The sequence below is a fragment of the Mustela nivalis genome (assembly GCF_964662115.1).
Source record: "Mustela nivalis genome assembly, chromosome: 1".
Classification (NCBI taxonomy): Eukaryota; Metazoa; Chordata; class Mammalia; order Carnivora; family Mustelidae; genus Mustela; species Mustela nivalis.
Genome location: NC_139020.1, coordinates 2,037,578 through 2,061,922, shown reverse-complemented (window position 1 = coordinate 2,061,922; position 24,345 = coordinate 2,037,578). Strand labels below are relative to the sequence as shown.

The following is a 24,345-nucleotide window of genomic DNA, read 5'->3' as shown; positions in this document are numbered from 1 at the left end:
GACAGCAGGCCCACCAGCAGGATGGTGCGACCGTCCCCACGGTCCTGTTTTAGAGCAAGTGGTCTTTTTGAGAAGGTGCCGCTCTGTTTCCCAAAGGGCCGTCCCTTTACGCCCGCGAGTGACATGCGAGGGCTCCAGCTGCCACAGCCTCCCCAGCATTTGTCCCCAACGTCCTTCCAGGGAGGAGTGGAGGCCGGGGGTGGGGCGGGGGTGGGCACCCACCCCGGGGCAGGGCTGGGTCTTGCTGGTCCCAGGTTAGGGAAGGTGTCGGGCAGGTGTGAGTGGGGGAGGCCGCTGGGCACAGAGGTCACTGTGGAGAAAGGAACATTCAGCCAAAGGTAGTTCTGGTGCTGTGCAGTGGCAAGGAGGGACTGATCTCTGCTCGTTGAGGTTCTGGTGTCGTGTCTGTGAGGGCAAGTCTGTGTTTTAGGGACACCTGCTGAGGCACAGAGTGGTGAAGCCACAGGCGCTCTGCGACTTGCCTTCAGGGCCCCGGGCAGAGAAGTGCACGTTGATCCACAGAGAGCGAGAGCAAATGGAGCAAAACGTTGGTGACCCTGAGTCTGGGTGACAGGCGTGCGGGGGGGCGAGGGCCCATCCCCGCTGCTGTTGTGCGCGCTCGGGAAAGGGCGCGAGAACAGGAGTGAGATGCGCTCGCAGGGACTGGCCAGGCACGGGTCCCTGCAAGGCGGTTGCTGCGGGGCCGCGCCTAGCAGCCCTCCCGCCGACGCGGCCCCTCTGTCCCCGTCCCTCGTGTCTGTGGGCAGCACCCCCAGGGCTGGATGGAGGAGCGCCTCTGCCCGCTGTGTGGACACTTGTGCCTGTCTCTCCCTTTCTTGTGCAGACGTTATATAACGTGAAAGCGGAGATCCTGCCCCCCTCGGGCACGGAGCACTGTCGGACGGGCTCGCTCTGCTCGCTGGAGGTATCTATCACGCGGCTCTCGGACCTCTTGGAGGTGGACAAGGACGAAGCGCTGACGGAGACCGACGAGTACTTTTCGACCAAGCTGATGTACGAAGGTGCGTCTGGACGTATCTCTTCCCCAGGCTGTTGGGCTGCCCCGGCGCATGAAGGGTTTGCAGCCTCTTTTCCACAGGGTGCAGTGTTCCTGGTCTGAAGAGAGAATGCTCTAGAATCAGAAAAGCTCACTTGAATGTTTTATTATATGACATGGTCCTAGGCTGCTAGGACGTTAGACTTGGTTCCTGGGAGACCCTCGAGCGGTTGTTAGGCCCAGTGTGGAGAACATGGTGGCCCTGGAGCTGGCCTTCCCTCTCTGCCCATGACTCGGGGTCTTCCCAATATTGCGGGAGCAGGGTCCCAATTCTGCCACCCCGCAGTCCTTGTGTGGTCGGGTCCGGGCCCCTGACTTCTTCCCTCTGGGCCTCCTCCTGTCCCCTGCCCCCAATCCCTGCCTGAGACTGCCCCCGCCGCCCGCCCGCTGCCCGACCCCTTCCAGACCCACTTCGCCTGCCTCTTCCAGGGCCTTGGCTGCTTTGGGAGTAGCTCGCAGTCTGGGGGGCTGTCAGGACCGTGTGTGCTCTTAAGAAATGGTTGAGGAGCCAAAAATTTCTTTCTTTAGTAACTTAAAAATCACAGTAAACGCATTCCATAACTTTGTGTATGAAAAAGAACTGTTATTCACAACAAAACCAGATCAAAGATAGAAGAATGACGTTACTTTGCATTTTTTCGGCTCTCCCTAACGTCCGGCTTCACGGGAGGGAGCTGGCTTGTCCTCCGTGCTGGCTCCCGGAACCCTGGTGGCAGGACGAAAGGACGCTCTAGGGCCGCTTAGATCCACACCTGGTAAAGGAGGTTTAATAGCCGAGGCGGTTGGCTTTTCACCGGAACTGGGCCAGTGGTACTTTTTTCCAGGCCAGCGACAGCGTGGCCTCTGAGATCTGTGAATGAACTGGTCGTGCTCTATTTCCTCCCACGCTCCAATCTGGCTGGCAGTTTGAGAGGCCCCTTTACGCTGATGTCACTTTGTGGCATGCCTCGGCCATGTGGGAGATGTGGCTCCTGAGGGCTGTGGATCGCGCACACTGGGCGCCTTTCACTGGCAGTCGCGCAGGTGGCATCCGCTTCCGGCCCACACTGCTGGGACACTGCCGGGCTCGCCGTGGCAACGGCAGGTTTTCCAAGATTCCCGCCCTCGATCGGTTTCAGACGGTATCACTGGCAACTTCTTCGAAGCGACAGGCCCTCGGCCTGCATTTTCGAGACAACATCGGCCCGGTACCCCGGACGGAAGAGCACGGCGGGGGCAGTGCCCGGGATCTCCGGGGCTGGGGCCCTCTCAGGGGTGCAGCTTCTCGAGAGTCGGTAATCATTCAGAGTTACAGTTGAAAAGATCCTTCCTTAGGGACTGGATGTCATAAATTTCAACGACTTCACAAAGGACGTCCTTAAGTAAAACTGGCGATTTCTCTCCTCAGGTGCATGGTGGTGAGGAAGCCACTGGCGCGCCTCTCCATGCGCGGGGGGCCTCGGTTCATGCTTGGGCCTCCGGTCCTGGGCACCGGGGCGTGTGGCAGCCTGGGGAGAAGGGCGGCAGCGGGACTGCAGGTGCCCCAGGACCACCCGCTGAGAACTGCTCTGGTCTCCGTCGGGTGCCGCTCGTCCCCAGCAGGTCTCCGGCTCCACCCTCCTCTGGGGGAAGCCGGCCCTCTGCGGCCCCTTCTTTGCTCCTCAGGGAGCTTCTGGTCCGTGGAGCTCCTGGGCCCCGCCCAGTGTCCCCTTGACAGAGCTGCCGTCCCCTCTTGGCAAGGCCCTCGTCTTGTCGAGGATAAGCTCCTGGCCCACCGACGTCTGAGTGATGAGAGCATCAACATTCTGGTTACGCTGAACGACATCGTGGCTGTTCTAATCACTGCTGCTAATGCCTGCCGTGTGTTCACAATGTCTGCTGTGTCACAGTGTCACAGCCTCCATGAGGAGACCTTTCCATAAGCTCTTCCCGTGCCATCGAGAGGCTCGTCTGAGTGGCAAAGTTGGGGTGGGGACTCCTGGTCTGATGCCACCACTTCCTAGACGGACCGTTACCCTGTCCTGCCCCTGTTCCAGATTCCACAGCCAGCGCCCCCCTACTCTGAAAGCCTGATGTACAAAGTCCTTGAGTAAAACCGAATCCCTGTTCATTTATGAACTCAAGGAGGTGATTTTCCTTGTGGCTCTTGCGTGTATCTTGTCGCCAAGCCACACTTCCCTGTTGAGGTGCGGTCAGAGGGCAGGGAGGTCTAGAATGTGTCCGGTTTGCGTGGACGCTCTGGAGTGGGGCTGTGCACGGCCCTTGCTGGGGCCCGACCAGTGCTCTCCCTCTGTTTCAGTGGTCGACAACAGTAGCAACTGGGCGGTCTGCGGGAAGAGCTCTGGCGTCATCTCCATGCCCGTGGCCGCCCAGGCCACGCACCGCGTCCACATGGAGGTGATGCCCCTCTTCGCGGGCTACCTCCCCCTCCCTGACGTCAGGCTGTTTAAATACCTCCCCCACCACTCGGCGCACTCCTCACAACTGGACGCTGGTAAGGACCCTGGAAGGGGAAAGGCGCAGCCGCTGTCGGAGGGAGGGAGAGCTCCGTGCGGGCCCTGGGACGCTCGCCTCGCGGGCACCGGGCTTGCTGATGGGCAGCAGCTGGTGGCGGGGGCAGGGGACACAGGGTGTGGGCATCTGCTAAGAAGACACAGCAGACGGCCCATGGGCTCGCTTCTCTTTAAAGGGGCTGCCTGGCTTGCTCGTGCGCTAAAGGCCGCTAGGGCGGCCTGCTGCTCCCCGGGGTGGCTGGGGGGCCGGGTCGCTGGCCGGGGTGTCACCGGTGGTGCATTTTGCAGATAGCTGGATAGAGAGCGACAGCCTGTCGCTGGACAAGCACCTGGACGACCAGCCGGACAGCAGCAGCGTCCGGAGCCGGGGCAGCACGCACTCGGCCTCCAGCGGCGAGCACAAAGGCCTGCCCATGCCCCGGCTCCAGGCACTGCCGCCAGGCCAGGTCTTCAACTCGAGCACGGGCACGCAGATCCTGGTCATCCCCAGCAAAGACGACCACGTCCTCGAAGTCAGCGTGACATGACCACGCCTGGAGTCCGCACACGCCCCCGGCCGCGTGTGGGCGCTCGGGAAGGGACCCTGGCTCCGTCGCTCTCTCCATCGTGACATTCTAGCGCTACCTGGACTCGCGGTGCTTCTGCCTGGCCACGGAAGCATCGGAGGGTTTTCGGCGTGCGGCTGGTCGGCTGTGTTACAGCGTCATTTTGTGTTGTCCCTGCCGTAAGACGACACGTTGCTCTCTCCTCTCGCATCCCTGGGTCCCTTTGCTGGCGTCCTGCGGGGTCTGCAGAGCCCCGCCCCCTCCCTGCGCCCTCACCTGGCCGCCTCCCCGTCTCCTGGTTCCTCATGGAGTCCGTGTGCCTTCCAGGGAGACACACAGCAGGCCCTGCCGTCTTCGTGGTCACACGTGTGTGCCTTCCTGGTCGCACGGCTGCCCTCTGGCTCCCGGCCCGGGTGGATTGGTGAGTCTCCTGGAGGGTGAGACACCATCTTGTACCCGAGATATGTAGCGATTTTCTAGAATTACACCCTGTTAGGGCAGATCAGTGAGGCTGAGGGCTGGGTGGGGAGGGAACAGAAGGACCCCCCTTCTGTGCCTTGGGGTGGCCCACTGGGTGGACCTGGCGCCTCTATTAGCTGAAGCCATCTTAAAGGTACTCGGGGAAGACGAGACCAGGGCCTAAGGGACAACTTGGCATTGAACTAGTTTAGGAACAAACGTTTCTGGAACCCCTGTTCCCCATGATGTTGACTGAAGGTCAATATGCACTTGAAATTAAATATGTATTTATTTTAATTACCATTATATATGTGGGGGTGATATGTTGTTTTCTTCTCACCTTTAAAGTGTTGACATGTCATCGTCACTGTATAATCAATATGTTTCTTCTGCACCTTAAGTCCTAGACATTAAGAGGCTCCATTTCAGGGGGACTGGGAGGGGCGGCCCTCTCAGTGTGCTTCTAGTTTGGTTGTGGGAAGGACGAAGAGTCTTGGAGCATTCTCTGCCGGTCCACTAAAATCGCAGTCACGCCGTACCAATGGATTAATTTGCTTTTGGTTGTAAATTTAATTGTACATATGGTTGATTTATTATTTTTAAAAGTACAGACTAACGGATGTAATGTTTATGTATAAGTTGCACCAAAAATCAAGGAGAAAATAAATGTGTGTTTGTTTTTACTGGTGTGAGAGTCACAACTTGTAAATAAGTGTTGGGTGTATGGAACCCTTTCCAGCTCTCCAGAGCCATGTATTTTTGTACATAAGAAACAGAGAACTCTTACTCCCCTGGGAAAGTGTGCTTGGAATGGAGCGGAGCAGACTGACCGAGCGAGCGTAGTCAGGTCCAGCAGAGGTTGGGGCGGCCTCAAGCACGTGAGCCCCAGAGGAAAGGGACCTTCGCAGCTGCTGGTGCCGCCGGTCCTGCTGGTCGCCGGCGGGAGAGGCTGGTGTGGCGGCGCGGCGGGGAGCGGGGGCCACGGGGCGGCTCAGGGTACACAGAGCGGCTGCGTGCACCCTTCTGTGTGCTGACTTTCCACTCCCTCAACAAATGAGGTGGTGTGAGTCCCCCCCCCCCCGCCCCATGTCTTTTTCATTTACAGAAATTGGAAACGTGTAAAGAAGACGAATATTGGAGTGTTTAATTAAACTGTTCAGAAAACTATCGTCCTTAGGTGCACTTTAAAACTAATCGACTTGGTCAACTAGTTAGGCAAATTAGAACTTCAGAATCTAATGATAGGTTAGGGTTTCTCAAATAAACTTGTTTTGTTGTAAAAATTGACGATGGCCTCCAGACAGGCCAAGCCCTTTGAGTGAAGAGAACTTTGAGATTTGATTCTGGCAGAAAAGGCTCACACTGGTATCATGTGGCGTTACCCCCCCCCCCCCCCCCCCCGTGTGTGGGCGGTGATTCGATGGTTACCTTGTTTCTGTTTGATTTTGGGTTCTAATCCCAGATGAAATCCTCTCTAGTTACATAACATACTCGGGAAAAATGGAGAAATCCAAAGTGTTCTTGGTGGTTTTTTACTGTTTTCAATTGGTATAAATTCAAATTTATGGCTGGTTTGCCCCATCCCCCAATTACCCATAAAATTTTTGGGGTGAGTGCCTCTATTTTTGTTCTGTTTTGTTCAACAGAAATGAAACATGTTACCTAAAGCTTCATTTTTTTTTTTTTAAAGCAGTAATTGGGTTTGTGTTGTGTCTCAAATAAAATAAGGCTTATGTGTTTGAGACGAGCTGGTTTTGTTAATAAAGATGTAGCAGCTGTTAAATAATTGTGAAGCCGGATATCGAATGAGCATCTAAGTGGCGGAATATGCAGCTGTTTTACACATACTGCGCAACATGTAAATACTAGCGAGTGGAAAGGGAGATAAGTTATAATTTTGGTGAATTTCATGGGGTTTCCTGTGATTGGAAAAATTATAACTTCTGGTTCTAATGTGGAAATTGTTGTATTTAATCTGAAAATGACTTTTACCTCCAGTCCATTGTCAGCGCAGCCGGTCGCGGGTTGGATTCTATGCTAGTAGGTCTCGGTTGATGTCCGTGGTCAGCAGAGACAACACACACAGGCTTCTGTTGGGTTTTTGAGCGATTGAAGTAAGATTGGCTTACAGAATCCAATTGATGTGTCCATCAAAATAGGAAGTTCTACTACTTTTTAAAGACTGAACTATGATCTGAATGTTTCGCCGTCAGCTGTGATCTTTAAAATAAACCCATGATTTTGGAGTTCATTTGCGTTTTCATGAAGGCGCCCCTCGGCTCACTCATCGCGTGCGCCCGGCCGTCCGACCCGACCCGACCGGCTGGATTCCGACGCGAGCCGGTGGCCAGCGGGGACTTGGACGCGGCGGGGGTACCCGCTCGTTTCCCGGGTACCGGGAGAGCCCTTTTCCACGTTACTCTGGAATCGGCCGTTAGACGAAGCCCTGTACGAAGACTGCCCTGTAGCGCTGTCGTTCTGGAAATACACATTTTAGAAGAAACGTTGCTGTTCGGACGTCATTCTTGGCCGAGGCGCATGGAGGTCGCGTGCGCGGACCCGAGGGACGGCCCGCTTGTCCCCCGACCCCTGCTGCGGACTCCGGCTCCGCCCGCCCGCTCCGCGGGGGCACCGGGGTTCCGTCGTGGTGCGTCACCCCGCAGCCCGCAGGGCCGAAGACGTGCGAGCCTCCGGGCTCGGGGCCCCCCGGGACGGAGCCGCGGGCCGCGCGCCCGGGAAGGGAGCTGCCGCCGCGGCGTCCGCGGCTCCTGTTCGGGCCCCGCCGTTCGTCCTGCGGAGCCGTCAGTGCGGGTGCGGTCGGGGCGCCTGGTCTACTCCCGGCCTCAGCCTTCTGAGCGGCGCGGGGGCGAGGCCACCCCGCTGGACCCGAGCTCCAGCCTCGCGGCGGGTCCGGCCGGTGCGCCGCCCCAGGGACAGCTCGGGCGCGGGGCGCGGGGGGGGGCGGGGCACGAAGCCTGGGGTCCGCCTCGGGGCGTGGCGGGGGCGGGGCACGAAGCCTGGGGTCCGCCTCGGGGCGTGGCGGGGGCGGGGCACGAAGCCTGGGGTCCGCCTCGCGGCGTGGCGGGGGCGCGGCACGAGGTCTGGGCTCCTCCCCGGGGCGGGGAGGGGGCGGGGCTCCTCCCCGGGGCGGAGGCGTGGGCGCGGCTTAAAGGCTCGGCTCCGCTTCCGGGGACACCGCCCCTCCCGGCCTCCTGGGGGCGCTGTGGTGCCGCGCGACGCGGCGGCCAGGCCCGGAAGTGCCTGCTTGGGGCCGGCGGGCGGGGCGCGGCGCGGCGGCTGCGCGGCGGCACACGTGCGGCGGCCGCGATGAAGTTCGCGTACCGGGTGAGCGCGGGCGCGGCGCGAGGGTTCGCGGCGCGGGGTCGGGGAGCGGCGGCGGTCTGGAGAGCGGGACCTGGGCGCGCGCGGGCCGGAGCGCGCTGTCAGCCTGTAGCCCGCGCGGCCGGCCTCGGGGCGGTGCGCGGCGGCCCCCGGACGGGACGGACAGGCGGCGGGAGGGCGCGGAGCCCGGCGCGGAGAGCGGCGGGCCTGGCTCCCGGCGGCTTGCGGGGCGCCCGCCCTCCTCTTCCTCGCGGGCGGGGCCGCGCTACGCGCTCGCGAGCCCGCCCCGTGGGTCCGCTCCTCGCCGGGCTCCGCGCTCCTCGGGGGCCCGGCCTGGCCCGGACGCCGTCGCCGCGCTCGCCTCGCTGCCTCCCTGTTGCCCGCGCGCCCCTTGACACGGCCTGAAAGCGCGGAACCGGGCCACGGGGCCTCGCCGCCGGCCGGGCTGCTCCCGCTGCGCTCCCGCGGTCCCTGCTGTCCGGGGTCACCCGACCCGCCTGCGGAGCCGGGGCGCCCGTCGCGCTGCCAGCGGGCCCTGCTCGCGCTCTGTGCTGAGCTCTTCGCGGCCCTGCCTGGCCGGTGGAGACCGGGAGGGCCTGCAGGGCGAGACCCGGGGCGCAGCGCCGTCTCCAGGGCGCCCTTTAGTCTGATGAGTTCCCGGACTGGGCTCCGCAGGGTCGCTTTGTTGGGGTGGCCTCGAGCCCGGGGTGCTGGGGGGTTGCCCTCCATTGCTCAGCTCTTCTCCCCCTGCAGCGTGGGTCCCCTCCGTGTGTGGAGACCCCCCCCCCCCCGACACTCACAGTGGCCCTCATCCTCTTCGGCAGGGACTTGGAGTCCCCGGGGCTGGGACTCCCTTCCCCTTCCTGGGTCCCTCCTGGCCGGGCTGCAGAGGTGGTCAGGAAGCGTGCCAGGAGGGACCCAGGAATGGCCAGGGACTTGGGGGAGCGGGGGAGCTCTGCGCGCCCTGGACCGGAGGCCTCCCTTAGCCTTTCCTGCAGTTTGGGGCTTTCTTTGTATTAAGATGGTTTATTTGCTTTTCAGTTTTCCAATTTGCTGGGGACAGTGTATAGGTGCGGAAACTTGAATTTTACGTGTGATGGAAATTCACTGATCAGCCCTGTGGGAAACAGAGTCACTATATTCGACCTTAAAAAGTAAGTGTGTTGGATGACTTGAGCAGCACGGACAGCTACAGCATGCAGCAAAACTGACCATGTCTCCCTCCTCCTCCCCTTCCTAGTGCACCCCCTGCCCCCGGGGCAGCCGGGAGGTTCTGCAGGTGCACGTAGTGTCAGCGCGTCACTCGTGGGACTGCTTTGCTCTAGTCCCTCCGGGCCCTGGCCTAAGCCCTGGGGTCTCAGTCACTGTGCTGGGTGCTGGCGCTGGAGGCCACCCTGGACCCCTGCTGGGCCAGCGCTGAGCTCACCGCAGCGCAGTTCCACTTGCCAGGTTCACTTTCCTTCTCCTGCGCCCGCACCTGGCTCTGTTCCTTCTCCTCAAGGGGAAGGACTCCTGAACGGTTGTCACCCCTTCCCAGAGTCACGTGGCCAGGGTGAGACCTTCCTGTTGCCCTGGGGTGCCTGGAGTCGTGTCTGGCTCTGCAAGCTCCGCCTCCTAGTCTCAGCAGAGGGACGATGGTCCCTATCCTCTCTGGGACTCATTTCTTGATGCCCCCAGGAGCAGTGCCTGGGCAGGGCACCCTGGGCCAGCAGGCGAGATGGTCACAGCTGACGGGGCTGGAGTGAGGACTGCACGCTCGGTGGGAACCAGAGCGCAGAGGAGTGGGGCGCAGAGTTAGCCCAAGCCAACGGCTGCTGCTTTCTCGCTTCTCGTGTTACTTACTTTCCCGTCCTGTGCTGACAGCCTCACGGGGCTGTGCAGGCCGGGGGTTAATTCCTTCCGGGGAACATGTAGCGCATGGGACTTGATAGCCTTCGCGGAGATCTCCTGGGATGCACTTCTGCGGACAGTCAGAGCCCCCCCAAGTTTACTTTTTTGTGTGAGAGGGGGCTTGTGTAGCTGCATGTGTGCCTGTGCGTGTGGAGGGGACAGAGGAGAGAGCACCTCGAGCAGACTCCCCACCGACCGCAGAGGCTGTCATGGGGCTCCATCCCGTGTCCTGAGATCACAGCGAGCCAAAGTCGAAAGTCAGACACTCAACTGACTGAGCCACCAGGTTCCCCAAACCAAAGCCCATTTTTAAGGTTTTGAGTATGTTTTGCCAAGTTTTCTGCAGGAATCTGGTCTTATTTCCTCTTCTCCAGCAGGGAGCTGGGGACCAGCTGTGAGCTCTGGCCCCGGAGCCGGCCAGGGACAGGAGGGGTGTATGGGGTGGGTGGTCTGAGGCCGCCCCCTCCTTGTCTCACGACTGAGACCAGCTACACCGCTGTGGTTTTTGTCTCTCAGCAACAAATCCAACACTCTGCCCTTGGCTACGCGGTACAACGTCAAGTGCGTAGGGCTGTCCCCAGACGGCCGCCTGGCCATCATCGTCGATGAAGGTGAGCGCCCTCGGCAGGGAGGCGGCACACAGGCAGCTGGGGGGACAGGCAAGGCAGGCGGCAGGGTGACTCGAGGCCAGCACCGGTCCCACCGGGGTCTCCTCAGCCCCTCCAGTCGTCTCCCCCAGTCGCTTCCTTGCCTGAGACCATCTTGGGCTTTGGTGTGAGGGCGGGGGGTGGACATTCCTGGTGTTGTCCCAGACTGGGCCGTAGCTGTCTTGTCTGGCGTGACCCACACCTGCCACTGTCCCTCCCGCAGGGGGGGACGCGCTGCTGGTCAGCCTGGTGTGCAGGTCCATGCTGCACCACTTCCACTTCAAGGGCTCGGTGCACAGCGTGTCCTTCTCTCCGGATGGCAGGTAGGGGCCCGGGGCTCGGGGCAGGGCGCACGCCAAGTCCCGACCCTATGGCGGGTGCAGCCGGGCTCGGGTGCTCTTCCGACTGGAGGCATCAGCGTGGGAGCCTGTGCCCAAGCCTCCTCTTGGCCGCCCTCCAGGTTCCCGTAGGGCCACGTGGCCACAGGCCCTGCTCTCCGTCCTCCAGAGCTGGTGCTCCCATCTCGAGCGGTGGTTCTAAAGCTGTGCCACCGGAACCGCTTCCAGAATAGTCGTGGGCCTTGGACGGTCTTACAGTCTCCAGACAGAGCCACAGAGGGGTCCTTGGCTCTGACTCCCAATTTGAGGTCCACAGGGAGGAGAGTGTGTGCGGATAGAGTCCTGGCTGGACCCGGCCTTGCTCCGGGTTCAGGGCTCCAGGGGAGAGGGCTCAATCCTGGGGTGCTCACGCCCAGACTGACCTGGATGGGCCATGGAGGGGGCGGCTCTGGGTTTCAGCCGTGAGCCCCAACCCATGTCCAGCCTCAGAAATCCCTTAGAAGGCAGTGGCTTCTCCTCTGTGCCTGTTGCACGGAGCCCGTGTTGTCCTTCCAGCTCCCCCGGGGCTGGTCCGAGTGTGGCCTGGCCTTGGCGGCTGTCCCCCAGGCTGGGGAGAGCGCCGGGGGTGCGTGTGCTCCGGGACAGCGGAGTGGCAGGGATCAGCGTCCCTGCGAGAGAAGATGGGGGTTGGGGGCCGTGGAGAGCCGGGCCCCCACATTCGCCTCTCGTAGGAAAGTGCTCAGGCAGGGGCGCTGTCCGCAGGCTCTGCCCTGGGCTCGGGACTCTGGGGATGCCGGATCTCGACGGCCCCTGTTTGCTGCAGGAAGTTCGTCGTCACGAAAGGCCACATGGCGCAGATGTACCACGCCCCTGGGAGGAAGCGGGAATTCAATGCCTTCGTCCTGGACAAAACCTACTTCGGGCCCTACGACGAGACCACGTGCATCGACTGGACAGACGACGCCAGGTGAGGCCGGGGGCGGGGCCTCACGTTGGGCGGGGGCCCGATGAGTCCTGTCACATCCCAGAGCCCCGTCTGGAAATGATCTCTCTCCAGTGTTCCTGGGGCTGGAAGCCGGTGGGCTCCTGGCTGTGAGCGGGGCCAGCACAGGCCTGGCGTCTGTCTCTGGAAACCAGAGCGCAGCTTCCGGTCCTTGACAAGGGCACCAGAATCCGTCGTGCCCCGCGTCAGAGCAGCCGTGTCCGTGGGAGGGTTGCGGGGCTTCTCCCCACTGGGGCGCCGGCCCCGTCTTCTCACGGCTGCTCCCCCACCATCCTGGAGGGCTGCTGGCTCGGGGTCTGCCAGGGACGTGTGGGGGCTGGTGGCTGGTGCCAGTCTGGGGTCGGGCACCATGGGGGGCGGGGGAGCAGGGGGGCAGTGTGGCCCTCGGAAGCCATTGTGCTCCTGGCAGACAGGTCTTCGGGGCCGGAGTGGGGCCCCCTGCAGCCTAACCCGCCCCCCCACCCCCCGCTGCTTCAGAGAGGCACCGCCGGTTCCCGGGTTTGGCTGTGCTTGTGCCAGGAGCGGGGCTCCCTCAGGTGGGGGTCACGGGCAGTCAGGGAGGCGTGAGGAGCAGGACTCCCCACGTGGCAGCCGATGGGCTTGGCGGTCACTTCTCCGAGCCCCCTGTGCTGCCATCCCATGAGGGACAGCTCCGTGAGGAGGGACGGTGATTTGACCCCAAGGAGCATGGGGGTGCTGCCGACGCTTGGGGAGATTCGGGCCAGGCAGACCCGGGCTGGTCACCCTGGGCGGCTCCCCTGTGCTGGGTGGCGCTGCCCCGGGAGCCCTGAGGATAAGCCTGGCCTCTGTCCAGGTGCTTCGCTGTCGGGAGCAAGGATATGTCCACGTGGGTGTTTGGAGCCGAGCGCTGGGACAACCTCATCTACTACGCGCTGGGAGGACACAAGGACGCGATCGTGGCCTGCTTCTTTGAGTCCAGCAGTCTGGACGTACGTCCCCGCGGAGCCCGGGGGCAGCCCAGATGGCAGCCACGCACCCGCCTCACCCGTAGATGCAGGCGCCTTCCCGGGTCACCTGGGGGTGTTCAGGGAGCAGTGGTACCTGTTGGCTGTCCCTTGCGGTCACCTCTTCCGGCACTCAGGGGTGGGCTGTACGGGCCAGGGGATCCCGGGACCGCGAGCCTGCCTCGTGGCTGGTGGGCACCGGCGTCGGGATGATCGCACCCATTTCCTTCTACAGCTCTACACCCTCAGCCAGGACGGGGCCCTGTGTGTGTGGCAGTGTGACACCCCCCCCGAGGGCCTGCGGCTGAAAGCGCCCACAGGCTGGAGGGCAGAGGTGCTGCAGGGCGCAGAGGCGGAGGAGGAGGGCGACGAGGAGGGGGAGGAGGAGACCACCGTCCGGGGGAAGGCGGCGCCGGCGGCCGAGGAGCAGCAGGGAAAAGTGAAGTACTCGCGGCTGGCCAAGTAGGTGTCCCTGCGGGTGTCGGTGGCTCTTGCCCTCGGGGCTGCTGTGTGATGTGCAAGCCTGGAGAGCAGGCTGTGCTGGGGGGCCGGCCGGGAGCCGCCTCGTGTCCCGGGGGCAGGGGCAGGGGCAGGGAGGCTCATTGAGGGGCGAGCTGTGGGGAGCGGGAGCAAGAGGCCAGGGCAGCAGGGACCGGGGCAGGCTGAGGTCAGCATGGCCGTTTGGCCCCACCCGCAGCTCCTCGAAACCCCCGTCTGCTTTAGGTACTTTTTCAACAAAGAGGGAGACTTTAACAAGCTGACGGCTGCCGCGTACCACAAGACGACCCACCTCTTGGTCACTGGCTTCGCCTCTGGGGTCTTCCACCTGCACGAGCTCCCCGAGTTCAACCTCATCCACTCCCTGAGGTGAGCGCCCCCTTGGCACCGTGGCGGGGGGAGGGGGGGACGGGGACGTGTGCGGTTGGGGGTGGGGCGCAGAGCACCAGGCGGGTGATGGCCCGGGGCTGACGGTGCTGCCTGCCTGCCCCCCGTCCCCCTGCCCCGACGGTGCGCTCCTGCTCAGCGTCTCTGACCAGAGGATCGCGTCCATCGCTATCAACGGCTCCGGAGACTGGGTCGCCTTCGGCTGCTCAGGTGTGCCTTTGTGCGCGGTCGCGCGGGGACAAGAACAGAGCTGCTGCTCTCGGACTGCTGACGTGGCCCCCTCGACCCCCAACCGTGGGGCCGCGCCAGCTCCCGGGAGAAGCCCCTTCCACGCTCCGGTGCGAGCGAGCACGCTGGGTGGGCCAGGGGCTCTCGAGGGAGGGAGCTGGGGTGCCCCTTAGAGCTGCAAGCTCCCCGCTGCCTGAGTCCCCTTCTCGGTCAGCCGCTGGGCCCGTGGCTGTGGGCCTCTGGCAGGGGGCTGCTGGGGCAGGTGCCTGTTGGACGGTGACTCAGGCCATCAATCTGTTGGGCGCCCTCCCTCGGGTTAGGGGGCGGGGGACACTGGCCTCGATGGGTCAGACAGTCGGGGTGCCGGCTGCCTGGGTCTGCCTGCAGGCCGCCGTGTCGGGGACCGTCCCCAGCCCATCCCTGCGTGCACTCTGCAGGCCTGGGCCAGCTGCTGGTGTGGGAGTGGCAGAGCGAGTCGTACGTGCTCAAGCAGCAGGGCCACTTCAACAGCATGGTGGCCCTGGCCTATTCCCCCGACGGGCAGTACCTCGCCACCGGCGGTGATGACGGCAAGGTGGGGCTCAGCCTGGGGCGGGAGGGCCGTGCGGTCTTGTCCTGCTGGCCCCCAGGGAGGAAGAGCCAGGCCCTGACTTGGGGCTACCCCTGCTGCCTCCAGGCTCATGAGAACGTGCCCCCCGGCTCCCCAGGACTTACAGGGGACAGCCGGCGGCCGTTTCTCTGTTAACAGCATGGCCTTAGGTGCGCATGCAGCCGATCGGCCGGGGCTCAGTCCATGGGGGCAGCTGTGTCACGTGGGTGCAAACTCGTGCCTCTTGGGGTGACAGGGGCCCCTGCCATCCCCCAGGCCTCCCTCATGGGGGCGAGGGACGGGTGTGTGCACAGCTGTGGAGGGGGGCGTGGTTGAGATGACCCGTGCATGTGTCCCTGAGCTGTGCCCAGCCCCTCACCCCTCACCCCCACCCCCGGTAGGTCAAGGTGTGGAACACCCTCAGTGGTTTCTGCTTCATCACTTTCACGGAGCACTCGAGCGGGGTCACCGGTGTGACCTTCACGGCCACTGGCTACGTCATTGTGACTTCTTCCATGGACGGGACTGTGCGTGCTTTTGACCTTCACAGGTGACCTGCCCGCTCCGTCCCCTCTCTAGGTGGGCCTTGAGAGCGTTACAGAGGGCTCGTGGGCTTGCTGGGAAGCACGTAGTGTAGACAGGCTCAGAGCGAGCCTGACCCCTGAGGCCCCAGGGACTCAAGGCGTCGGGGCTCTGTGAGCCGTGCCAGCCGGAGGCCTGTCTCGGGCAGGTACCGGAACTTCCGCACCTTCACGTCCCCGCGGCCCACCCAGTTCTCCTGCGTGGCCGTGGACTGCAGCGGGGAGGTGGTGTCTGCCGGGGCCCAGGATTCCTTCGAGGTCTTCATCTGGTCCATGCAGACAGGCAGGCTCCTGGACGTGAGTGTCTGGTCTGGGGGCGGGGGTGGGGGGCAGGGCACGTGGGAGGGTGCCTCTGGGGACCCCACGGGAGGGGCAGTGGCATCTTCTGGCCGCGGTTCCTACCCCCGCACTGAGACCCAGACCGTTGTCAGCCTGCCCATCCTGCAGCCTCGGTGCGCAGGCCTGGTACGCGGCGTGGTCCCCGGCACTGTCTTCACGCCTCCTCTCTGGACACCGTAGGTGCTGTCTGGTCACGAGGGCCCCATCAGCAGCCTGTGCTTTAACCCGGTGAAGTCGGTCTTGGCCAGTGCCTCCTGGGACAGGACAGTGCGCCTGTGGGACATGGCAGACAGCTGGAGGACCACAGAGACACTGGGCCTGACCTCGGATGGTGGGTGCATGGGGGGCACAGGTACCGGGTGTCACCGGGGGAGGGTGGCCTCGTTTCGGAGCCGTTATCTGTCTGTCCCAGTTGTAGGCACGTGTAAAGCCGGACGCCCAGCTGCTCCCCAGCTACTGGGGTTGGTGGCCCTGTTCTCTCCTCGGTGTCCGGCTCCTCTCCAGGGGAGTGAGCTGGGCGCTCCCCCCTGAGCTGCCATCCCTGAGACACAGCTGCTGTTCTTGACCCCGAGGGGACCGTAGGGCCCTGGCATCTGTGTGTGTGGGTAAAGCCGTCCTGCCCCACACGCCCCCCGGGTGCTTCATGGGCCCCTGGGCTCTGCGGCCTCCGCAGCATCTCTGCTTGCCCACGTGGCTCTGGGACATGCTTGCAGCTGCCGGTGGCCTGCCTGGCTCTCCGCCGGGCCTCCACCCTGAGCCCTGGCCACCCGCTAGTGTGTTTGGAGGCTGTCCTACGGCTCTGTCAGAAGCACCTCTGTCGCGATATCCCTGTGCTCCCCCTGCCCAGCCTGGCCTCTTGCTTGTACCTCCGGAGGCCTCTCGCCCCGGAGCTGGTTGGGGCCTGGGGCCTCTCCCGCAGGGTGGAGCTTTTGTGGGGAGAGCCAGGGGCCCCCACCTGTTCTGTGCAGACTTGGGGTGCTGCTGCCCACCTGGCTCTCCCGGCGTGAGGCTGGCTGAGGGTGTGGAGGGTGCGGCCGCCGGCGGGACTGTGTGCTCTTTCTCTGGCCCTGATGTCGCCTCTCTCTCCAGCTCTGGCCGTGACCTTCCGCCCTGACGGCGCGGAGCTGGCTGTGGCCACCCTGAACTCCCAGATCACCTTCTGGGACCCTGAGAACGCCGTGCAGACGGGCTCCATCGAGGGCAGGCATGACCTCAAGACGGGCAGAAAAGAGCTGGACAAGATCACGGCCAAGCACTCGGCCAAGGGGAAGTGAGTGCCTCTGTGAGCCGCTGCGGCGGATCCCGTCCCGAAGTCCAGGGGTCTCTGTCGCCTCGAGGCTCTTCCCCCGGGGGGCACGGAGCCCGTGTCGGGTCTGTGACTGGTCAGTCTCCATGTCCTGCGGGATCGGATGGGACCGGCGGCTGTGAGCGCAGCTTTTCTTGGGTTTTTTGGGGTACGTCTTGGGGTGGAATCGCTGAGGGGGGTCACGCGCTGTCCACGCTTTGCTTCTGTGAGGATCTGGAGCGTTTTGCAAAGTGGCTGCACCACCTGCGGCAGCTGGTCTCGCCTGCCGCCCACCCCGTTCCCACGGGCTTCTAGACGACAGCCCTCTGGGCCGGGCCGAGGCGCTTTCTGCTCGTGGTTCTGGGTCACGCTTCCCTGAGGCTGCAGACGGTCGTCTGGGGCGTCCGCTTCTCTGGGTCGGGGTCTTCACAGCGACGGTGGTCCCGCGTGCTCCCGACAGGCGACGCTTGGCGGATCTGGGCTTGGACGTCCCGCTTTCTGCCCGGGGCTCTTTTCACTCTCAGCGGTGTCTTTGCGGCATGAGCGCTTTCTGGTGGATAACGTCTCGCCACTTTCTTTGGGTTCTTTGGTGTCATATGTGACACTGTCTCATGTCCCGTGAGCAGCCCGGCCCCCGGGGGCCTGGCTTTCCCCTGCATGGGGCTGAGCAGGCGGCCCTGCCAGTGGCTGCTGTGCGCGTGGCAGGCAAAGTGGCCTTCTTGTCCTGTGCCAGGAGGGCCCTCCCGAGAGAGGCTCATGTCTCTGGAAGTTTCTCCTGGGGGTGGTGCTGCCGCGGAGCCCAGCGGGTGACGGTGTCTTGTGAGGCCCAGGACGGAGCTCCTCCCGGGGCTTGGGAGCGGGGAGGGTGGGGAGCCGCCCATCGGGGGTCTCAGCAGTGACGAGGCTCCTGTCCCCTTGGCTTCAGGGCCTTCACCACGGTGTGCTACTCTGCGGACGGCCAGAGCGTGCTGGCCGGAGGGATGTCCAAGTTCGTGTGCATCTACCACGTCAAGGAGCAGATCCTCAGGAAGAAGTTTGAGATCTCCTGCAACCTCTCCCTGGACGCCATGGAGGTGAGGGGGAGTGCCGGCTGCCTGGCCCCAGCAGCCCCCACCCCCCGCACGCCCAGGCCCTGTCTCCATGTGCCCAGGCCCCATTGCTGTCTGAGGCCCGCCCCCTCCTGAGTTGGTGGCAGGGGACGGTCCCTGCAGATGGGCAGGCTAAGTGAGCAGACGCCCCCACGTGTGCCGGCCCCACGGAGGCTGCAGGAGCGCTCGCTGGGGGCGCGTTGGAGGGTCCCGGCCCCATCCGCCTGCAGCTTCCGTTTCACGGGGGTGAGAACTGGCTTGTCTGTGCCTTGGGATCTTTGTGTTCGTGGCTGTTCCCCACTGGGCCACATCTCCACCAGTGTTTGTGGCGCATGAGCGAAGCAGGGCCTGGGGGCTGGGCTCTTGGTCTCTACCCGATGAGCAAGACCCCTGGGGTTTCATCTTTCTAGGAGTTTCTAAACCGAAGGAAAATGACCGAGTTTGGCAACCTGGCGCTGATCGACCAGGACGCCGGGGTGGAGGATGGAGTCGCGGTGCCCCTGCCGGGCGTGAAAAAAGGTGAGCAGAGGGCCCCCGTGTCCCCCAAGGCCACGGCCATAGCAGGTGGCCCTGCCCAGCACCCACTGCTCCCAGGAGACAGCAGCTTTGCTTTTCTCTTGGGGCCACAGTGATTACATCCAGGAGCTCTTGCCCGAGGCCGCCTTGCCTGTGTGGGCCTGTGGCTGTGCTCTCTGGCTGCTGCCCGGCCCTGTGCCTCACACTCACCCCCATGTGGGCCACGAGGAGGGCTCTGTGGGCTCCGGGGTCAGGGCGCTGGAGTCAAAGAGGCCCAAGGAGGGCGCGTCCCTCACGGGGAAGGGGTGGCACTCAGGCTTTAGTGGACCATCAGAAAGGGACAGCTGGCAGCTAGAAAGTCAGTGTGCCGGCCGTGGCCACACAGCTGCCCTGCCCATGCCGGCCTCATCCCTCACCCCAACCTGGTGCTGCCCCCACCCCGACCTCTGGGGCTGGCCTCCCCCCCCTTCCACCTCTGGGGCTGGCCCCCTTCTGGCGTTGGCCTGGGCCAGCTCATTCCAGCCCGGCTTGTGCCGCTCCAATTGCCAGGGAGCCACCCTGCATGTTGGGCTGCAGGGGCGCCCCAGTGACTGGCTGGGTGCCGGGGGCAGGACGGCACCGCTGACGCAGGGCCTGGAGCAGCCCCTGACCGTGCCACGCGTGTTCTCGGGCATCTCTTCAGGAGAACAGGTTCCTCGGGTTTCAGTGATGTGTAAAGGTGGTTCCCACCATGTCTGCAGACTTCCTGACGGTCACAGTTTGAGCAGAGCCCGTGCTGGACGCTGAGTGTAGGGAGAGCCAGGGTCTGCTGGACCCACAAGGACGCAGCCCCAAGTGTTGGTCATCCTGAGGTTGGGTCCCCAGCAGCGTGTTTGTGAGGAGGCAGGCACAAAACATCACCGAGGTGGCCTCCAGAGAGGAGGGTGGCTTTTCTCAGATGACTCGCGTGTCACGGACTCGCAAGCCACAGGAGCATCTCCTGCCTCGAGCAGGAGATGTGAAAAATCAGTTTGCAGAAGGGACTCACGTGGGGATGCCCAGGGCAAAGAGCCTCCGCGGTGCAGAGCTGTCGCGTGAAGTCGTTTGAGCTGTGCACGGCGCTCAGTACCGGGCAGAATGGGCGGCTGGGGCCTGGAGCCACCCTACCTCCCAGCCCTGGGGTTAGGCCAAGGCCTTCCGCCAAAACAGACAAGCTGTCTGCTGGCCGCGCTAGGTGGATGCTTGGGAGCAGGGGCTCCAAGGGCTCGTCTGTGGAGGCCAGCGGCGCCTGTGAAACAGCCGCTGGGGCGCAGGACACGCCTGCTGCATGTGCAGACGGAGCGGGAAGGCCAGGGAAGAGCAGCAGGGTCCCTGCCTTCGTCCTGTGAGCGGTAAGGGAGGTGCTGCCCTGTTTTCCAGGTGACATGAGCTCTCGGCACTTCAAGCCTGAAATCAGGGTGACCTCCCTTCGCTTCTCTCCCACTGGTGAGCCCCGAGTGGCGGGTTGTTGGAGCTGGGAAGGGCAGGGGCAGTCCCGCTGGGCTTCCAGTGCACACTGTGGGCTTGTCACCTCTGCTCCGAGGGACAGGGCTGGTCACCGCTCTGGCCGGCCCCGGGCCCTGCTGTTCTCCAGAGGACAGTGAAGAGGGTGGCCTTGGACCCACTGGGCGTTGAACTGGGGAGGCGGACACCCACCCTGAGCTCCAATCTTGTGTGGCAGTCATCTGAGGGGCCGCAGGAAGGGTCTGTGTCCACGGGGCCTGGGACCGTCAGGTAAACTTGGTCCTGTGGAGCGGGCAGGACACAGATGCTTGCAGTGGGCTAGTGTGGGGCCATAGGCAACACCCCCGCAGGGCGCAGAGCCGTGCGCGGCCATGTACACTGTGTGGGCCAGCTGCAGACCGTGGCCCAGGGACAGCACTGGGAGCCCCTCGCTTGGGGGCCTGCAGTTTTCTGGCCCGCGGTGCTGCTTGTCCGGGCGTCTTCTGCGGGCTCCACGGTGCCGCTACAGTGTCTCCGCTGAGGCTGTGTGGCCTGCAGAGACGGGTGTGCGCCCCTGCGGGGATCTGACCGGGCCTGGTGCCCATGAGTGTGTCTGGTCCCGTGAGCACGCGCTAGTGGGGAGGGGGGGGATGCCTGTGTCGGCGACCCTGGCGCCACCCCCACCATCCCCCCCGCCCCCCGGAGGAGCCAGTGGCTGGGGCGGGAGTGTGGGAGGATGACGTCCCCATGCGCCTTTCTAGCCGTTGGCGTTTGGGACCACGGGGACGTACCCAGTTTCCGTTCTTTAAAAAGGTGAGGGAAAGTGAAAATCGGTGTTGGGGAAGGCTCTCGACGGCTTCATTTCCCAGGGCGCTGCTGGGCGGCCGCCACCACCGAGGGGCTCCTCATCTACTCCCTGGACACGCAGATGCTGTTTGACCCGTTCGAGCTGGACACCGGCGTCACCCCCGTGCGCATCCGGGCGGCCCTGCGCCAGCAGGACTACACCAGGGCCATCCTCCTGGCCTTCCGGCTCAACGAGAGGAAGCTGCTGCAGGAGGCGCTCGAGTCGGTGCCCTGGGACGAGGGTGAGCGCTGGGGCGGGTCCCCCAGGGGCCGGGAGCACCCCGTGTCCGGGCTCGGGGCTCTGCAGAGCCGTCTCCCCTTTCCTCGCGATGGGAGCCGTCCCTGCCAAGCCAGCCCAGTTTTCTCCTGCTCCTGCAGTCGAAGTGGTCAGCTCCTCACTTCCGGAGCTGTACGTGGAGAAAGTGCTGGAGTTCTTGGCTTCATCCTTCGAAGTGTCTTGCCACCTGGAGTTCTACCTCATATGGACACAGAAGTTGCTCCTGGCGCACGGGCAGAAGCTGAAGGCCAGGTCGGAAGCGCTTCCCCGGGGTCGGCTGTGGTCCTGTCCGTCGGCTGGGCTCTGTAGGTCGGGAGACTGATGGGCGCCCACGAGTGGGGCCATGTGGCGCCGGGCTGCGGCCGGGCACTGAGGCGGGTCTCCTGTGCAGGGCGGGGAAGGTGCTGCCGGCCATTCAGTTCCTTCAGAAGAGTATCCAGCGGCACTTGGACGACGTCTCCAGGCTGTACGTGTTGCCGTGGGCGGGGCAGGGAGGTGCGGAGGGGACGGCGGCGCTGGGGGGCGGCCCCATCCCCAGCTGGTTCCCCACAGTGGGACTCGAGGTCCCAGCTTCAGGCGTGGCCAGGAGTTGAAAAGAGAGCACTCTTCCAGTGAAACCAGTACCTTCCACCAGCAGACCAGCGGAGGAAGGAGTGTCGTGTGGGGTCAGGAGCCTCTGAGAGTCCTGTCGCAGCTGCTTTCTTCCTGGCTCACGCCTCTTCTGCCCCCTGCCCCGAGGTTGAGCAGAGGGGTGGGCATGCAGAGCACCTGGGGACTCCGGGGCCATCTTCAGGGCCCGTGGCCAGGGGTCCCCGCTCCGTCCCCAGCGGCGTGTTCTGAGACTCCTGGCCACTGGCTGGGATGCTGTGGGGGCGTGGGGGTCCTGTGTCAGTGCTGTCCTGCTGTTTGTGGGGGCCTCTGTGACTCTGCAGAGCTCAGTCCGAGAGACGGGGCTCCTTGGAACGTGGTATTCCCGTAAACGCTTCGTTGCTGGGACGCCCGCGTGTGGTGGTTTGCGCTGATGTGGGGGCGCAGCTCGCTGCTGTGTACTAATCTGGGGTCTCCACTTACGTTGCCAAACGGGATCTTGTTTGAGGTTTCCCACAGGGCAGTGGTTTTCTCAGTCCTTTGCCTTGAGCTTGTCCATACTGGGTGGTTTCCTCCATGGAAACATGGGTGTGATTTTTCTCTTTCCTTTGCTCACGGGGGGCATGAACTGAGTCTGGGGGCCCCTCTCTGCTCCCTTGAATGGGTGTGAAGCCGGGCGGCAGCCCCTCCCTCGGGATCTGGTTGTGCCGGGGAAGCTGTCTAGGTCACCTGTGGCCAGTTGCTCTCGGGGTCCCAGGGAAGGTGCTGGGGCGCCCAGGGAGCCAGAGTCCCGGCAGGAGAGGAGAGCGGTCACTTGGCCTGACGGGACTCCTGTGCACTTTGAACAGCTGTGACTGGAACCGGTATAACATCCAGTACGCCCTGGCGGTGTCCAAGCAGCGTGGCCTGAAGCGCCCCTCAGAGCCGCCGGGGAGCGACGATGAAGCAGATGCGTCTGATGACGACACTCTGCACCTGCTTGGCGCGCGACACGGGGACGGAGATGGGGGCGAGCACCTGGCGTAGGGCTGGCCACTCTTGCGGCCCTGCTCGTTTCCGTCAAGACCGCCACGAGACGGAGCCCCACGGCCTGGGCCCGGGAAAGCACGTGAGGGCGTCGGCGCGGAGACACCAGCAGGAGGACGGCACCTGCTTCCTGGGCCAGCACCGGCTTGGCACGCGTCCCGGGAGCCATGTGCTGTGAGCCCAGGTGAATGTCGCTCGTCCGCTGTTGGGGACGCCTGTCTGCACAGATGAATGGGTCCGTTTTTATAGACTTGAACTTTGTGTGACCATTATTTATATTTTTAATACAGTTTTGGTGATTTGGAGATGAAAAAAACGAGGTTTTCTATGATAAAAGTGTGGATTGAATCTGCACTCTGAATTGAAAGCGTTTGTACCGTTGGGGTCACCTGCCTGTGGCCTCTCCGTGCTGGGGGAACGGGTGAGCGGGACAGCTGGTGCGCCCACCACGCCCCAGCCCGCGTGGCTCCCGACCTGCGCGGCCCCCAGCCCAGGCTGTCTTGCCTCTGGAGTCTCCGGGAGTCTCTGCGCACTCTGACTTTGGCGAGGGACACATGAGGATCCCTGGGGCTGGGACTGGACCGTGCTCTGGGGGCTCACTCAGACCTGTGCCGGCTCTGTAGGACCACCGGGAGGAGAAAAGCTGGGCTTTCCCATCAGGCCCCGTCCTGGTCCCTGAGGCTCGGGGGATGCAGCCTCCACTCAGGAGCAAGAAAACGGGGCCCAGCCGGGTGCAGCACTTTCTGGACAGTGGGTGGGTACAGCGTCCACTGGGGTTCCTGACCACCTGCACTGCTCCTGGGCTCTGTGACCCAGGCTGTGCACCCATGGGGTGTGTGCTCGGGCCCCTGCTGTGACCGGGTGCCACGGCCCCTCCACGCAGCTGCGACGGCAGTGCTGTTCGGTTCGGGCAGCTGGTCATGCTGCTTTTTTGATAGGTTTCATGTGTGCCCGATGAAGCCCAAAAAGTTGACAAGTGAAGTCTCCTCTGGAGTGGAGTCTGGAGGCCCGCAGGGGGAGCCCTCAGCCCTGTCCCTCCTGGGCACCTGGTCCCCAGCCAATGGGAGATGTCACAGCCAGTGCGAGGTGGCAGGGCCCAGCCAGTGAGAGGCCACTGCACTACCCGCTCCCTGTTCACTCCAGTGGACTTGGTTTCTACAACCCCAGCCCCCTTTTCCTCTATCAAGAGGCTCCTCTGTCCTGTTTTCCTGATTTGCCTGTGGTTTCAGTTTTCCCGCAGGTTCTTTCTCACGGGGGACAGCTCTGCTATTCTCCAGCGAACACGTTTTTGTCGGTAAAAGGGAGTTTTATTTTTGAGGTTAAAATGCCGCTGAGCCGCCCCAGCGGTGCCGACGCCTGGGAGGTGCGGCTCTGCAGGGCCCGGAGCTGCCACGGGGCTGGTGGAGAGGCGGCCTCGTGGCTCCCAGCGCGGCGGAATCCGAATCCGCAGAAGGACCTTCCTCAGGGTGGGGCGGACCTAGGGCACGTCGGCATCACCCCGCGACCCCGTTCTGGACCCCGGGGAGGGGGAGGGGGAGGGCGGGCTGGGCCCCAGGAGCCGGGAGAGGCCGGGGTCCCGCGGGAGAATGCCCGGCTGCAGGGAAGGGTCCCGGGCCCGGCCTGAAGGGTCCGGAGCAGAGGAGCGGGACCGCCCGAGCCCCTCCTCGGCTCCAGCCGTCTCCGGTCCCGTTGCTGCCGCCTCCCCGGGTCTCTGTGCCGAGGGCGGCCCGGGCGCGCTCACACCGGCGGCAGGCACGGCCCTGCGTCCACCTGCCGGGCGCCCGCAGCCCGGGCCGCCGCGGGGACCGCTCAGCATCGCCAACAGCCGCCGCACTTGGAAACGCGGCAGATTAGGGGAGTCTCCCGCCGGCGGACTCCTGGGAAGCTCCCAGAGGGGT

At 63.7% G+C, this 24,345-nt stretch overlaps 2 protein-coding genes across 5 annotated transcripts in view; both read left to right on the top strand.

Annotated features, from left to right (window-relative positions):
• The window catches only part of TRAPPC10 (trafficking protein particle complex subunit 10), a 77,109-nt gene extending 71,873 nt beyond the window's left edge, over window positions 1-5,236 (top strand). For 3 of the 4 annotated variants that reach the window (XM_082720405.1, XM_082720408.1, XM_082720406.1), the window contains 3 exons: window positions 845-1,022; window positions 3,336-3,530; window positions 3,838-5,236. In XM_082720405.1, the coding sequence (XP_082576531.1) occupies window positions 845-1,022; window positions 3,336-3,530; window positions 3,838-4,076 (612 nt within the window). In that variant the 3' untranslated portion in view covers window positions 4,077-5,236. The remainder of the gene's footprint in view (window positions 1-844; window positions 1,023-3,335; window positions 3,531-3,837) is intronic. The other variant, XM_082720407.1, reaches the window with a different exon arrangement.
• Window positions 5,237-7,817: 2,581 nt separating this feature from the next.
• Window positions 7,818-22,801, top strand: PWP2 (PWP2 small subunit processome component). Its single transcript, XM_082720451.1, has 21 exons — window positions 7,818-7,898; window positions 8,937-9,049; window positions 10,302-10,396; window positions 10,656-10,755; window positions 11,594-11,737; window positions 12,588-12,723; window positions 12,974-13,200; window positions 13,462-13,605; window positions 13,763-13,833; window positions 14,289-14,425; window positions 14,842-14,990; window positions 15,171-15,318; window positions 15,541-15,691; window positions 16,450-16,630; window positions 17,571-17,718; window positions 18,144-18,252; window positions 19,648-19,713; window positions 20,580-20,798; window positions 20,935-21,085; window positions 21,225-21,299; window positions 22,270-22,801. Exons 1-21 carry the CDS (start codon window positions 7,881-7,883, stop codon window positions 22,445-22,447), a joined length of 2,760 nt encoding a protein of 919 aa, XP_082576577.1. The 5' UTR covers window positions 7,818-7,880; the 3' UTR covers window positions 22,448-22,801.
• Window positions 22,802-24,345: the final 1,544 nt, after the last annotated feature.

What these genes read in the sequence shown, in the direction of transcription:
- PWP2 (XM_082720451.1), top strand. An exon ending in TCTCCCTGGACGCCATGGAG is followed by an intron (nt 17,719 to 18,143) that starts GTGAGGGGGAGT and finishes TCATCTTTCTAG; the next exon opens with GAGTTTCTAAACCGAAGGAA. An exon ending in GGGCAGAAGCTGAAGGCCAG is followed by an intron (nt 21,086 to 21,224) that starts GTCGGAAGCGCT and finishes TCTCCTGTGCAG; the next exon opens with GGCGGGGAAGGTGCTGCCGG.